Raw genomic sequence first — 13,889 nt, 5'->3', positions numbered from 1 at the left:
CCCTGCCTTTTGTTTGGGTGTTGTTATTGCTGGCTGGTCTGGCAGAGTGGAAGGTGTGCAAGAACATGCTGTAAAGACAAAAATGAAATACATTATTTGCAGTGTTTCTGGATGCATTGCTATGTTTGATGTGGACTAAGCTGGTCTCCCTCCTCCACTATTTAGCAGTTTTATAGGCTGTGTGTTGAGTCAGGGCTACGGTTCCTACTTTAGGGCTCTGGGCCAGCTCACCTACAGCAAAACAGCTGCTGGCCTGGAGATGGCATGGGTTCCTGTGTGCCACTCTCCCAAGTACAGCCGGTTTCAGGGTGCTGAGCTGCCATCAGGATCTCTGCTCTTCCCCAAGTCCACTTCAGTCACCAGCCATCAGTGTATTTCAGGAGGGGAAAAAAGCATGCTGTTGGAAGCCAGGCTTGTACGTGAGTGACTTGAGAGCGTTTTGATCATTGTGCCCTATCTTTTGGGGGAGTTATAAGGAGAGAATCTGACAAGTGGGGAAGGGATAATCAATATGGACATTGCCCATCCAGAAGGTTACAAAGATTTTCCTTGCCATAACAGCGCTCTAGTTGTGTGGGTGACTAGCTGTGCCTACCTCTTGCTTGAATGGGAAGAGGAAAAGGCAGATAGGAGATCTTCTCCCCACTACCACCAGTACTTGCTTTCCTGGGTTGAGTGCAGCAGGAAGGTGCTGCTGTGTTGGAGACTGGCTGTGTTAGTGAACGGGATTTTGTGAGAGTAAGCAGCTCCTGCTGCACTGGGCCGTGCTAGGTCACTGTTGGCATGAGCTTGGTAATTAAATCTTGGAGAAGCAGCTAAGTTGTTTCCACCCCTCATGTCCCTGTAATAATTAAAAGACCTTGTAATTAACGGAGACTGAGGAAGGAAATCAACTGGAACCTGTCAGTTTGAGCTCTGTTTTGATGGCAAAGATTTACACTGCAAAGCAGCTAGTTTCCTCTTACAGCTTCTGTAGGTCAGAGCTTTACATGACCCTGTGAACAGCCAGTGAGGCTTCGCAGCAGTGTTAGACATACTCTCCCTCTCTCCCTGTCAAACCGGGGCAGGGGGTGGGTTGGTGGGAGGGGAGATGATGACAACTGAATCCATTAAGTATGTAGATCTTTCACTTTACCTCTTAAGTATCTGAGATTGCCACCCTAGTGATACAGGAACCAATGTGTTTGTGGAGGGCAGGGAATCCTTGATTTAAATACATGTACATATTTCCTTGGTGATGAGAGAAGCCTATTAAAATAATAATTAAAATAAACCCAGTAACATCCTCCCCTCATTCTTGAGACTGCAATGCAGAGCACTCGGAATTAGGAAGATGCTGCAGCTAGTTGCCTGTGTAGTCTGTTAAGTGATCTCACACATATTTTTTTTTAATTTTTTTTTTTCTTCCTCTGGTGTGGAGATACTGCAAGGATAGTCTCACTGAACAGAATTAATCTGTTCCTTAATACTGAAATTTCAGATCTTGCTTACCTCACGCGTCTCAAGCCCTGTGCAGAATATGAAATTACTGGCTGCCTCCTGGGCTTTATATGGAGCTTGTTGCTGGGGTCTCAATTTGGAACATATTTGGGGAGCTTCAGAATCAGGTATAAGGAGGGTTGCCAAATCCGCTACAGTTGTTTTTTTTTTTTTTTTTTGTACAGTCTGGCCAATGCCAATAGCAGTATGTTGTCCTTCCTCTTCTACCCATTGTGTTCATGCAAAATTTTTAAGTTTGTTCCCAGCATCCAGAAGTCTACATCAATCAGGAAAACTGATGTAGACTACAGACAGTTAAGAAAATAATTGAGCTGTACTGACCAGAGACAAATGAGGCTCCAAGGCAGTGAAAGGAAAAATGTAGGCATTGCCCAGGAGTGTATACACATGTCAATATCTGAGATAATGACCTTGTTAAAATGGCATGTCACCCTTCTGGGATTTAAGGTGTTGTTTTGGAAGATATTCCTCCTTGCTCTTAACTGACCGTGTGAAGCAAGATCCCAGAACAGCCTTAGTCAAGACATGCGTTGCAGGATTTCCAGCTGCTGATTTGCTGCCAGAGATGTTTGGAGGATCCACCCTGCTTTGGCTGCAGTTTCGCAGGCCAAGTGTAAAAATGCATGATGCAGTGGGCAAAAAGCTGGCAAAAACCCCCTAAATCTGTCTTTGAAGAACAGAATAAATTTCTGCTTTGGAAATTGGAGTACCTTTTCCCACATCTGGGAACCTTAGCAGAAGAATAGAGCCCTGTGTAATGAAGCACGATGGGGAGCTACTAGACTCTTCCCCGAGGTCTTTTTTGAGCTGCTGGTTTTGTAATAGCCAAACTTTGCTCTTGCAAGTAGCTTTCAGAGCCTTTTTAGGGATTTAAACTGCTCACTTCCTGCTGTTCCTGTTTGAGCCAAGCAGCTAAAACCTGAGAAGGTCAAGGGAAGTTAAATTCCAGCTGTGTGGTGTTCCAGGATTGTCCCTGTGCACAGTAGGAGCAACTGTGACGATGTGTTTAGTGCAAACTGCCTGTCTACTGAGCCTTTCCTTAGGCGCCTCTGTGGTACTAACGTATTAGCATGGCCATCATTCCTGGTGCTACTGAATATAGCACATTCTCAGGGCCAGTATTGGTGCAGTCGCTGTGGGAAGAGATTGCACGACACAAGGTTATCCAGATAGATGTAGTCCTAGAAGCTACTTGTTGGGCAATCTTTGATCTCTGCTTCTGAAAACAACTGAATATGGATTCACTTGCAGCTTGGTTTTCTACCTGAAAAGTGTCTTAGCCAAATACAAAATGAACCCGAGAGACTTCAGCTGCTTGGATGAATGGCAGAGAGATTGTTTCTTAGTATAAGGTGGAAGAGAAGTTTTCTAGGGGAAGAATGTTTACAGGCTAGATCTGTACCTTGTTAGAATGGAGTGACTTGATTGCAGCAGAACTCTTAATAGATACACTAGGATTTTATCTGAAAAGGTCAAGACAGATGACTTCAATGAAAAATTTTTATCTCTAAATATTTTAATTCACCAAGTGTTTTGAAAAGTACCACCTTAAGATTCCAGGTTGAAATGCTTCCTATAGGATTTCTCTGCAAGTTTTTAAAAAAAGAAAAAGTTATGTCATCTCTATTTCAGCCAGCTACTGCTTTTAGCTGACTGAGACTTACATTACGTTATTGATGTATGCCTTATTTTGCAGTCCCCATTAGACTGTTGGAAGAGTTAATAGACGTCCATGCTGCTTTTGAAATCTTAATTGCAACATAAGTAAGTTAAACCTGTGTGAGGTGTACTTATCAACATAAGGTAACCAAAGCAGCCTGCAAAGTGCTAGTAAATGTTTATAGGATTTTCCCTGTGCTTGATATTATGGATCTTTTCATGTTTGTGTGTGATTCATCAGTGGTCAGTTCCATTTTGTCAGTTCAAATCTTGCAGTTGTCACTGTATGACTGCAATTGACACTGAATGACCTCATCTCTGAAAGCTACTTAATGATTTCCTTTTGCAGTTTGAATACTAGGGCACTTCTAGTCATGTCTGTATTTAATTACATTATTGTTCTCAGTTCTGGAGTAAAAACAGGTACTAGAAGCTTATTCAATCTTCCTTGATGGGTGTAATATGCCTGAATGAGGTTTAAGTGTCAAAACAAGAAATGTTTATTTTTAGTATTCAACCCCTTAGCAGCAAACTACTGATGATATGCTCTTCCATTCACAAGAAGAAATTTATTCAGTCTCCATGGGAGGGAGTTCAGGGACTTAGAGCTGAGCATCCAACTGAACACGAGGGCAGGGCTTTACAACTTGGCCATTATCGCTGCATCACCCTGTGGATCAACTAGGTATAACTCACTTTCCGTGTGAGCTGCATACATATGTTCCTCACGTGCCTCGCTGTTTAGTACTGATGTGGTGCAAGATGCCAGCTATGGCATAAATCATCTGCTCTCCAGTTCAGGAAGTACCTGTTGCCATGTTTTCAGCTGCTGCCACCATTGCATGGCTGAACTGTGTGTCAGGACAGACAGCATACACAGGCTTTGTCAGACACGCCTATGGCCTGTGACAGTCCTTTCATGGACAGTTGTTTGCAGCTTAAACTTGTCTTTGTGATCAATGCAAATGCTGCCTAATGCTTGATTTCTCTTTAGCCTTTATGCTGCTGTGATGAGCAATGTCCTTAATTGCAAGCTAATGAATTGATGTTAGTGAGTAGTCATTGTCCACAGATGCCCACACTCCTACAGCAGGTGGAGAGAACAGTCACTTAACAAACCAGTGGCCACAGGAGGCACAAGGGAATTTTGCTTGTCTACAGCTTTTTGTTGCAAGCTTCCCAAAAATATTCTTTCCTTACCCCGAGTTGTCTCTTTGGCATTTCTTTGTTGTGTTTTTCTCAAAACAGCTTTCAGCTCGCATGTGTTATTAAAGCATGTGGGCATCTAACACACATTCAGCAATGGCCCCTATTTGCTCTGTGAGTTTCTTTTGGATGTGAAACTCCTCTGTGCTTGAGGATGGCTTTCTGACTCTCACTGTAGTCTGATGATCGTGGTAGGGAACTGCTACAAGGGAATTCTGGATTTGCTGGAGTGTGTGTGAGCTTAATGCTACTTTCATAGCTTTGGAAATGGTACTATGTGGGAGATACTGCCAAGAAATATGAGAAATCTGCACCTAGAGCAGAGTCTGAAGGATTGGAGGGAGTTCCCCAGTAAGATATGGGCTTGTGGGACTGAGGGTTTAAGTGCAATATGAGATATTGTGGCAGGGAACAATCCTTAGCATCTCTGAAACAACTTTTACAGACTCATAGGTCATATAGGAAGGCACTTTGGAAGAAGTACAGCATATATAAGCAGAAAACACTCTATTTCTGGGTAGTATGAAACATCATTCACAATTCTTCTCTCATGCGTCACATGTCTTAGACCAGGGGTCCTCAAACTACGGCCCATGGGCTGGATACGGCCCCCCAGGGTCCTCAATCCCGTCCCTGGTATTTACAGAACCCCCCGCCGGGGGTTGGGGGGGGAACCAAGCAGCCACAGATGGCTGCCTGCCACTGCATCCGCGCGCCGGCCCCCTGGTTAAAAAGTTTGAGGACCCCTGTTTAGACTGTGGTGTTAGGACAAATAGTGCTCATAGTATTTCAAACACTTGCCCTCCTTGTTTTAGCAATGACCACTTCCTGGAGTAAGGGGTCATTTCCCTCTACAGAAATAGCATTTTTTTCCAACAACACTAAACAACAGAGTTCTAGATGCCTGTTTAGAAAAGTTAAATCCCTCTCTGTTTTATTTTGAGATATTTCAGTTTGTGTGCTTTTCTGTCCTAACATCCTGGGCTGGACTGGAAGAATGAATGTGCATAATCCAGTCCCACTGACTTGCAAGGAAAGAACTCTTCCCTGGACCAATTTATCAGGTTTAAAGAAAGAAAAAAAAAAAAAAAAAAAAAGCTGTGAAGCTTTTGCACTCCTTAGTGAGCTCTATCAGCAATTATCTGAGTAATTCTGTAGCTTTTGCTGCATCTTCTGTGCCCCTGGATGTTCTCAAATCAGCTTAGAGGAGACTTCAGAGAGGCAGTGTTAAGAGCTGCCTTGTAAGTGAAAGCGTGTAGTCAAAGGCTGTCTCAGTCTGTTCACTCTTGCCTTTTGGGGAAAGAGAACAGAGCTAAGCAGCAGCAGTGATGGAAGTGAACATTTCTAAATGAAGAGCTGTTAGGAAGATCAGTGTTTAAAGGAGGATGGGCAGTGGGACTTGACTGACGAACTCATATACCACAGCTTTGTAGGTCATTCAGAGTATATTGATTGCCAAGAAGTAGTCTCTGAGCTGAGTGGATTTTTTTCCTTTCTCATTTTCAGGTTTGTGTTTATTATTGCAGTAACAAACATTGTGAGAACAGCTTATACACATCTCACTCAGAGTGAAGCCAGAAGGAGTCTTGTTTTTCTACGTGTTAAATGTAGCAGGGAGACTGTTTCAAAGAGAATGTATCCATTTCTGTATGTTTTCTCACTTAATGTTTAGTGCAGTTATTAATTGTGAAGTTGCAATGGTTCTCTATTGTAAGGTAGATAATGTATTATTGTAGCTCTTTAGTGATTAGAGCTGAGGTTGTCTCTTGAGCTGTCACGAGGACAGCACACTCAAAGGGCTTGCCTACGTGTGCAATGGCAAAGACATACATTAGAGGCAAGACTGTGGTAGCATGGCAGTTACACCCTAAAGATGGAAGTGGCAATAGAGGTTGTTTCACCTACAGTCTGTCTTGCTGTGAACTCAACCCAGAAGCACAGTGTTTTCCCACAAGAAGCTAAAGCTCTGTTATCTGAAAGCTTGAGAGTCTTAAGAAAAGTTATCAGATGAAAAGGCTATTGGTGATACACAAAGAGGGAGCAAAGCCTCACAGAAATCCTGTTCTGTTCATAGATTCAGTATTCTTCAGAGGTAAACTGTAGCATCTGCCCACAGTTTCCATCAAGCTGGCAGGTGGCTGGAGCAGGAGAGGCTGAGAGGTGTTTTTTCCAGTTTGGAGAAGAGAAGGTGATGAGAAGAATGTATTGCAATCTAATGGCAGGGAGGGCATACAAAGAACAGAGTCAACATCTTCCTGCAGGCATTTAATGATAGGATGGAAGGCGTTAGGGACAAATTGCAACATGGGAAAATCTCATTAGATATTAGGACAGAAAAATTGATCATAAGGTGAAATATCAGAATAGGTTACCCTGAAAGTGAGCTCAGCTAACTAGCCTGACCTTAGAGGACCTTGCATTGAGTAGGAGGTGGTACTAGAAGAGCTCTAGATTCTTCCCAAACTAACCTTCTCTATGTTTTTTTGCTTCTAGCTTTCCCACGATGGTGCTATACAACCTAACCACACATTGATAGTTCCTGTGCATTTTGGAGAATCAGTATGAAAAGCTCAGCTGATGATAAACACTGATATCTGTAACGCAGCGTGCTTATACCTTCTGAGCAATCCTGAGGAAACAGCTACTGCAGAGACGGAGGCATGCTGCTGAGTCTAGTGCAAGCAGGCTCCAGCTGTTTTTTGTGTAAGTATTTTAGCAGCAGTGCAAAGTTTACTGATGTATATAAACCAAAGTGCTCCTTGAAACCCAGTCAATAACAAGTCCCACCATACTTTTAGCCCCAGCCAGCAAGAGACAACCACCCCCAACAGGGTTAAGCACATCCCTGTGACAGCCCCCACAGCATTAAACACAATGCTGTGCTGCCTGTGCCTCAGTCTCATTTCACATTGTAAGTCCAGAGGGAGGGTGGGTTTTCTGATATTTGCAGATATGAAGTTAAAATATGTCAGTACCGTCATGGGAACCGTGCAAAAAGGAAATTGTGGCATGGAAACTTTCTTTCTCACATCCTTTCTGGATATACTAAAACTAACTTAAATGAGTTGGGCTGGGTACAACAAGCATTGCAGAATGGTGTGGGTTAGTTCACCATGCTTTTTGGTAGCACTGCCTTGAGGGCTCCTATTTGCAAGTTAGTTTCATGTGACTATTTCCTTTGCTTCTGCAGATGAGGTAACATGGAAGCTGTTCACCTCAACAAAGTTCCTCAGTAGCAGGTGATAATTACACTCATGGAGCTGGAAGGAGCTGTGCTGGATCTGTGTCAGAAAGCAGTAGGAGGAGTTAAGGTAATACTACCAAATCTGGCAGAAAAATGTGCAAACGAAACAAGCAGGGCAAAACCCCTGAAAGCCAGTAACTCCAAACCAGAGCCTAAATCACAGAAAACAAAGGGCTTATTAGTTGTGGATGAATTCTGGTCTGCTGGAATGTCTTTTTGGACATGCTGGTATGGGTGGGGCAATGGATCATAAGGCAGAAACAATAACTTGGATATGCTTTCCGTGTTGCTGATTCTGAATTTCAATAACACAGTTGTCACTAGCACTTAACTGTTGTTAGCTATAGAGGACTGTTGACTTCCACTCCATTAACAAAATGATACAATGACCCAGACAAGAAATAAAATATCCTTTGGAACTTGTCAGATTGGGTTAAGCAGCTGAGGCTGGAGGCTCCTGAAGGCTCCCTGCAGTTGTGCAGTCACTGGGACTGGACCCAGTGTGTCCTCAGCTTCTAGATGGGCCACACAGCAAGGGAGCTGGGAGAATGGCTCTGTCAGCTGTATGCCTGGCAGCGTCTACATGGCACTGCCTACCTCTGCACAGAGGACTGACAGACAGCAGGGTCACAGCAGCCAAAGCCATGTTCCCTGGGCTGCCATTCTTCTTTGCAAGCCAACGTGGACTAGCCATAGCAGTCTTTTACTAAGTGCTGCTCCTCCAATGTTTTTCAGGATGTTTATTTACTTATTTTGGCCTACAGTGCATAAGAAACAGTATTGTGTTTCAGAGAGAAATACATGACAGAAGGCTCTTTTGGTTGGTAGATGAGAGACCTTTCTCTACCCGTTGCCTTATATTTGTGATTTTTTTTATTCTTTTTACTGGCAATGTTAGGAAGTGTCATTTGGAAATAATTTGGTGCTTTGAAAATGGGATGAGAAGTCCTGAGTGGTTAGGAGTTGTTTAAAAGTCTTTCTGGGTTCTGCTACTCTAATGTAACTTTCCTTGTGTAGTAGTGGGGTTTTTTTTCTGTGTGACATCTTTGAAATGCATAGCCAATATTGGTGGCGTTGCATGTTGCTGTTATGCTGGGATGCTGTGAACAGACTCTGGCTGTTAGAGATCCTGAAAGTACCCTTACTTGTGATTTGAACTAGAGTTAATACTAAGAGGAATGGATGAAAGTCTTTCACTTTTTTATATTTATTTAGATCTTCATGCTGGGTGAACACACTTGTATTAGAATTTGCTTCGTGTTCTCCCCAAGCTTTTCTGGTCCAAATACGTGGATGACAATTTGTGTATTAGGCTTCATCAAACTACAATTTTTCATTTTTTTCTGGAAGATGGCATGAAAACCAAACATAACTTTAAATTTTACTTGATACATTTTAACCACACTTGTGGTTTATCATCAGGCGATGGCAAATAAATGAAAAATTATCTTTGTATGGGGCAGAAGGGCCGGGTGTGTGGCACAATATTTTTCACCTGTTTTTCAGGCGTCTCAGCACTCAGTCATGCTCAGTGTTTTGGAATGCTGCTTAGTATAGGGTGGTTCTGCACCACACACACCCCTGCCCCGTGTCCATAATGACACCTAATAGTGTTTGACAGCAGCATTCATCTTCAAGCATCCTGGTTTTGTCCCATCATTGTGCTGATAGGCTCAAGCCATGTTTAAATCCCCTCTGCTAATGTCAGTGACAGGTTTCATTTTTGTGGAACTGCTCTCAGTGCTGGAAGAAATTAGGGTGGAAAATGGCAAAATTGCTCTTCCTAGATATGTTTTGCTGAGATGTGCTGAAATTGTTTCTGTAGCACTCAGAACCAGGACTCGGTGAAAGGGGAGGAGAAAGGCATGTGCACACATGTAGGTATGAGGGTGCCAGAATCTGAGGACACCTGGAGTTAACGTGATTTTGCAAGTGTGGTCAGGCTTTACTTCTGTATCTTCTTGTTTTGGTACCTTTGTCTCGGGAAGTGATGGAAGGCAGAATTCTTGTAACTTGAAGGATTTTTTTTTTTTTGGTCTTAATTCTATCAACATAAGAATAACATGCAGCTAGTGATGGTATATGTGATATAGCTTATCTGTGAATGAATAAATAATTAACAGAAGTATGGGTGCTGTGCCCTTACAAAGCTCATTTGAAGTTCAGACCAGGATAGGAGCAAGTTTACAACTGTTCTTGCACCATAGCAGTCTTGTCTCTGTGTCAACAAAATTCTGGTGTCTTACTTTGGACCTACCTCTGTCATTTCTTTCCTGGGGAAAAATGGAACCTTGGACTTGGGCTTACATTAAAGGTTTTGTTTAACATTTACACTGGCCTTTCTGTATGGAATTCTTTGCTCTCTCTGCTCTAAAATGCCAACATTTTTCTTCCCTTGAAACTGTCACTTCTGAAGAGCGTTTTGCAATGTTACATACAAGAATGTTACATAAAATTAAATGGTAATGTATTGTTTCAGCCTGTCTTTTTTGTCTTGCAGCTCAGGCCAGGCTATATTCTCACTAGAAACAAGGCAATTACGTGAGAATCTAGTGCTGACTGTACAGTGGTTTGTTTTTTTTTTTGTTATAGGCAGAATAATAGGCTCAACCTTCTGCCAAATGCCCTTTCTTTACCACACCCTTCTTACCTTCTTCTGTTTGTATAAGATTAGTGAAGTATAGAGAATGTTTAATTAAGTTTAATTGCATGACAGCTTAAAAGTGGGAAGGTAATTACTCATTTAATTATTGTGCTGCTCCGTGCTTAAAGTGTGTGTATAATTACTCTCTTTATAAGGACACAGCTTTGCAAGCTTGCATGAAATTATAACAGCCTCATACCTTTTGCTCCTGTTTAAAGTGAAACTAAGCAAGTAACGTCTGTAAAACAAGTGCATTCTGTTACCCCAGGCGTTCTCCTTTCTCTGTTCAGTTTTGATGGTGTCATCCTCCCTCCATGACATTTCTGTACTGGGAAAGACTGTAACATTAATCATATCTAAACACATAACCCATTGTCTTTTGAATATTTTTCATTAACAGTTGTAGAACACATTGAGAACTTGGGATTGCAGACATACCAGTGTAAATTATTTCCTACATTGTGTTCCTTAATTATTACTACAGTGGCAACCCAATAAATCATGGAATTTTTTTGCATGAAACAGTCAAGGGTTAAGTGACTCCTAGTTATGAGTGCTGATAGAAGGAGACTTCTCCGGTGTGCATAAGGGCTCTCAAAAGTATCTAAACAACTACTCTTCTTTTCAACAGTCCATTTCTCTTCTTCCATTCCTAGTACTAGCAGTAATGCTGAGATACTGAGTTTTTGACAATCCACTAACTCCTGGAGCAGCTAACCATGATGTCCGAAAGATGATTTCCCTGTAGAAGTCACCAGAGTGGAGACAAGCAGAGCAGTGAAGGAGAAAGCCAGCTATTCAAACACAATCACTTTTGTAATTGAAAGGGGACTCAGTCTCAGGTAGTTGCAGGCTCTATAAGATTATTTTTTTTTTAAATAGCAAACAGTTAGATTATGTGAAATCCCAATGAAAAAAGTCCCTCTGTAGTCATTAGGCAAGCGAAAGAGTTTCCCTAACTCTCTCAAGGTTACTGTCAAATTAATTTCTGTATTGATGAGTTTTCTTTACCTTTCCCAAGTTGAGAGGGAATAGGTGTGCGTGCATGGCATGGAGTCATTATGGTAAGCTGGTGCTCTTCTTTGGTAACCCTGACGTGACACATCTGAATTAAGCCGATCCCCGTACTGTGATACCTCCCTGCCAGAGACCTAAAGGACTCAGGCTGCACAGGCCAGGGGACTGTGTATGTCCGGACTGGGCCCCCTCTCCAGTCCGCAGCTGTCCTGGTAACTACTTACATGCATCCAGATACTTTTTCCCCTGTTGAGAGTAAGGAGGTCTAGAGAAATTCAGGCCTGTTTCTCTCAGGTTAGACAACAGCCCGCGTAGGAACTCTCTCCTGTGCAAGGGAGACCATTCCTTGTCACTGTGAGCAGCTTCCAGCCTTCCCTTCTGTATACCTGTTACCTTTCCTTGTGTCCTCCCAGCCTTGAATACTCCCAGAGCTTCTCCACCTTTTCAGCATTCCTCCTGCAGGTCCGGCTTTTATTTCCAAGTCAGTACTTGAAAGAGGTGATTTGGCCTTTCAGTAACACTTCAGGGACTGCTGTCCTTCAGACCATATACTTCGCATTGTGTGTCCTATGGCTGCTATGGGAACTTTTGTTGGCAAAATAAGCTTTAGCAATAAGGCAGTAAGCACATTTGTGCCTGGAGTACTTGAGTAAGACTATTTTAGTTAAAATATGTTACTGCTGTTAATGCGGGGAAATGCATTCTGTTTCCACACTGGAAAACAAAAGAACCAAACTCCATGTTTGGATATTTCAGCTTTTGTCAGATACTTGAAAAACTCCAGTGGTTACATATTGCCCAGCGATAAGTAATTCTTGCCAGTGGGTCTGCTGGGGGAGGTGGGGGAGCAGGTGGAGAGGTAGGACTTTAAAGAATGTTGACCCAAGAAAACAAGTTTCTTTGCATGGTCTGAAAAAGAGAGTGGGAAGTTGGTGTTAAAAATGGAATAGGGGAACAGGAGGGTTCCAAACTCCTGATGCTTTTGTTCAGACAAGGAAACTCTTCCTCTGCACGGGGCCATGCCAGCCTCTGATGAGCTCCACAGCTCGTGGGAGAAGCATTCTTGAAAAGACAGCTCCATTTCAACGCTGTCTCATGGTGCCACGTGATACAGACAGTTCTTTGCTTCCTGCAAGTCCTCATCTCCCAGTTCATGATGGGGTTCCAGAGAGCTTTGTGGAGAGAGCTGCTTTGTGCAATGAAGTATAATACCCTGCCTCCTATAAGGCAGTAAGCTTCTGAGCCAGCAGGGCCTGAACATAAATGTAGGACCTAGCAGACTGTAGTGTTTACAGCCCAGTACTGCTTTTTAATCCATGTTAAACTTGTACTAAGAGAAATTGCAAGGAAGAATGGACTGGAGCAGGACAGAAAGACTTGACTGTGGCAAAATAAATTTTTTACTTGATTTTTAATCACCTGGAAAAAAGCATAGCCACAGGGTGTGCAGATGTGTGGGAGCAAGAGAAGTTGTGCTTAGCTGATGTTGACGTAATGATATGCATCAGGCAGAATTGACTGAAACAATTGAAATATGAATGTGTTGAAATTGATGCCAAATTAACCTTATATGAAGACTGTTTTGGGAACAATAGTCTTCATTTGATGAATGTCAGATGAGCTTGATTTTCTTCTACTAGCTGCCACCTGAACTTCCTCTGCTGATTTGATTGTTGACTTGGAAAAGCAGATAATGAAGTGTGATTTCACTAGCTGTGTTATCTGGGGATTTGTAGTCTCTGGAAACTTCTGTTGACCATCTAGAGGCTGTAGTTCTCTGAATGTGGATTATTTATTTTTTTTTTGGTACTTAAGTGCTCTCTGCTGTATATAAAGGGAGCTTCTATCTCAGGGTACAGCTATTTATCTAAAAAGTGGGTATAGGAAATAGGCATTGCCCAATATGTGTTGATGCAGCATTACTGCAAAAACAATTATAGGTAAAGAGCAGTAGCTGGAAATGTGCTTGAATGCTTTGCTGAATAAAGACCTGAATCCTCAATTTCACTTGTTTGAACAAATGGCTTTAATTTTTTTTGTAGAGGAAATATAATTAAAATCTTTCTTAATTGGTGCTTTGCAGATAATAATGTCACAATGTCAATAAAGCTAATAAGGGTGTTATACTCCTGAGATGCTTTTTGATCAGAAGTTCTGTTGAGTTGTGGGTTTTTTGATGAAATGTATTAATCTTATGGGCTTTTTCTCCCCATTCTGTGTTTTTGTGTTTAGTGTGAAGAACAAATGCTCACCTCAGCCTAAGTAGCAACAGGGCAGCAGTGATTTTTATTTCTTTTTCCCAGGAAATTAAATCTCTTATGCTTTATGTTGAAAGTATAAAAAGTTGATAAATGCCAGTAATTTCCTTCCTTGCAAACATCACATAACCTTACTAAAAATCTCCAGTTGAAATACCTGTAGAAATAGGCATTAATAGATGGGTTTTTTCATGATTATATGTGGTTTCTTAAAAAAAGTAGAAATAGTATACTTGAAAAGAAGAGGTCAGGGGAAAATGGTTCCATGTAATTTATTCTTGGAAAGTATGAGGCATAACTGAAACTTCTAGCACTCTTGTGGAGGTAGGTCCAGCTACCTATGGGTCTGAAAGAGCATAAG

The 13,889-nt window shown here is 42.0% G+C and overlaps 1 protein-coding gene across 1 annotated transcript in view; it reads left to right on the top strand.

Annotated features, from left to right (window-relative positions):
* The first annotated feature begins 181 nt into the window (after positions 1–181).
* Positions 182–13,889, top strand: part of LOC308069786 (uncharacterized protein) — a 72,982-nt gene continuing 59,274 nt past the window's right edge. Inside the window, exon 1 of the mRNA XM_080402707.1 lies at positions 182–7,676. Coding sequence (XP_080258833.1) covers positions 7,620–7,676 — 57 coding nt within the window. The 5' untranslated portion in view covers positions 182–7,619. The remainder of the gene's footprint in view (positions 7,677–13,889) is intronic.

This window comes from Falco punctatus (genome assembly GCF_963210335.1).
Source record: "Falco punctatus genome assembly, chromosome: 9".
Lineage (NCBI taxonomy): Eukaryota > Metazoa > Chordata > Aves > Falconiformes > Falconidae > Falco > Falco punctatus.
Note: the sequence above shows the minus strand (reverse complement) of the source record. Positions and strands in the feature narration are given on the sequence as shown.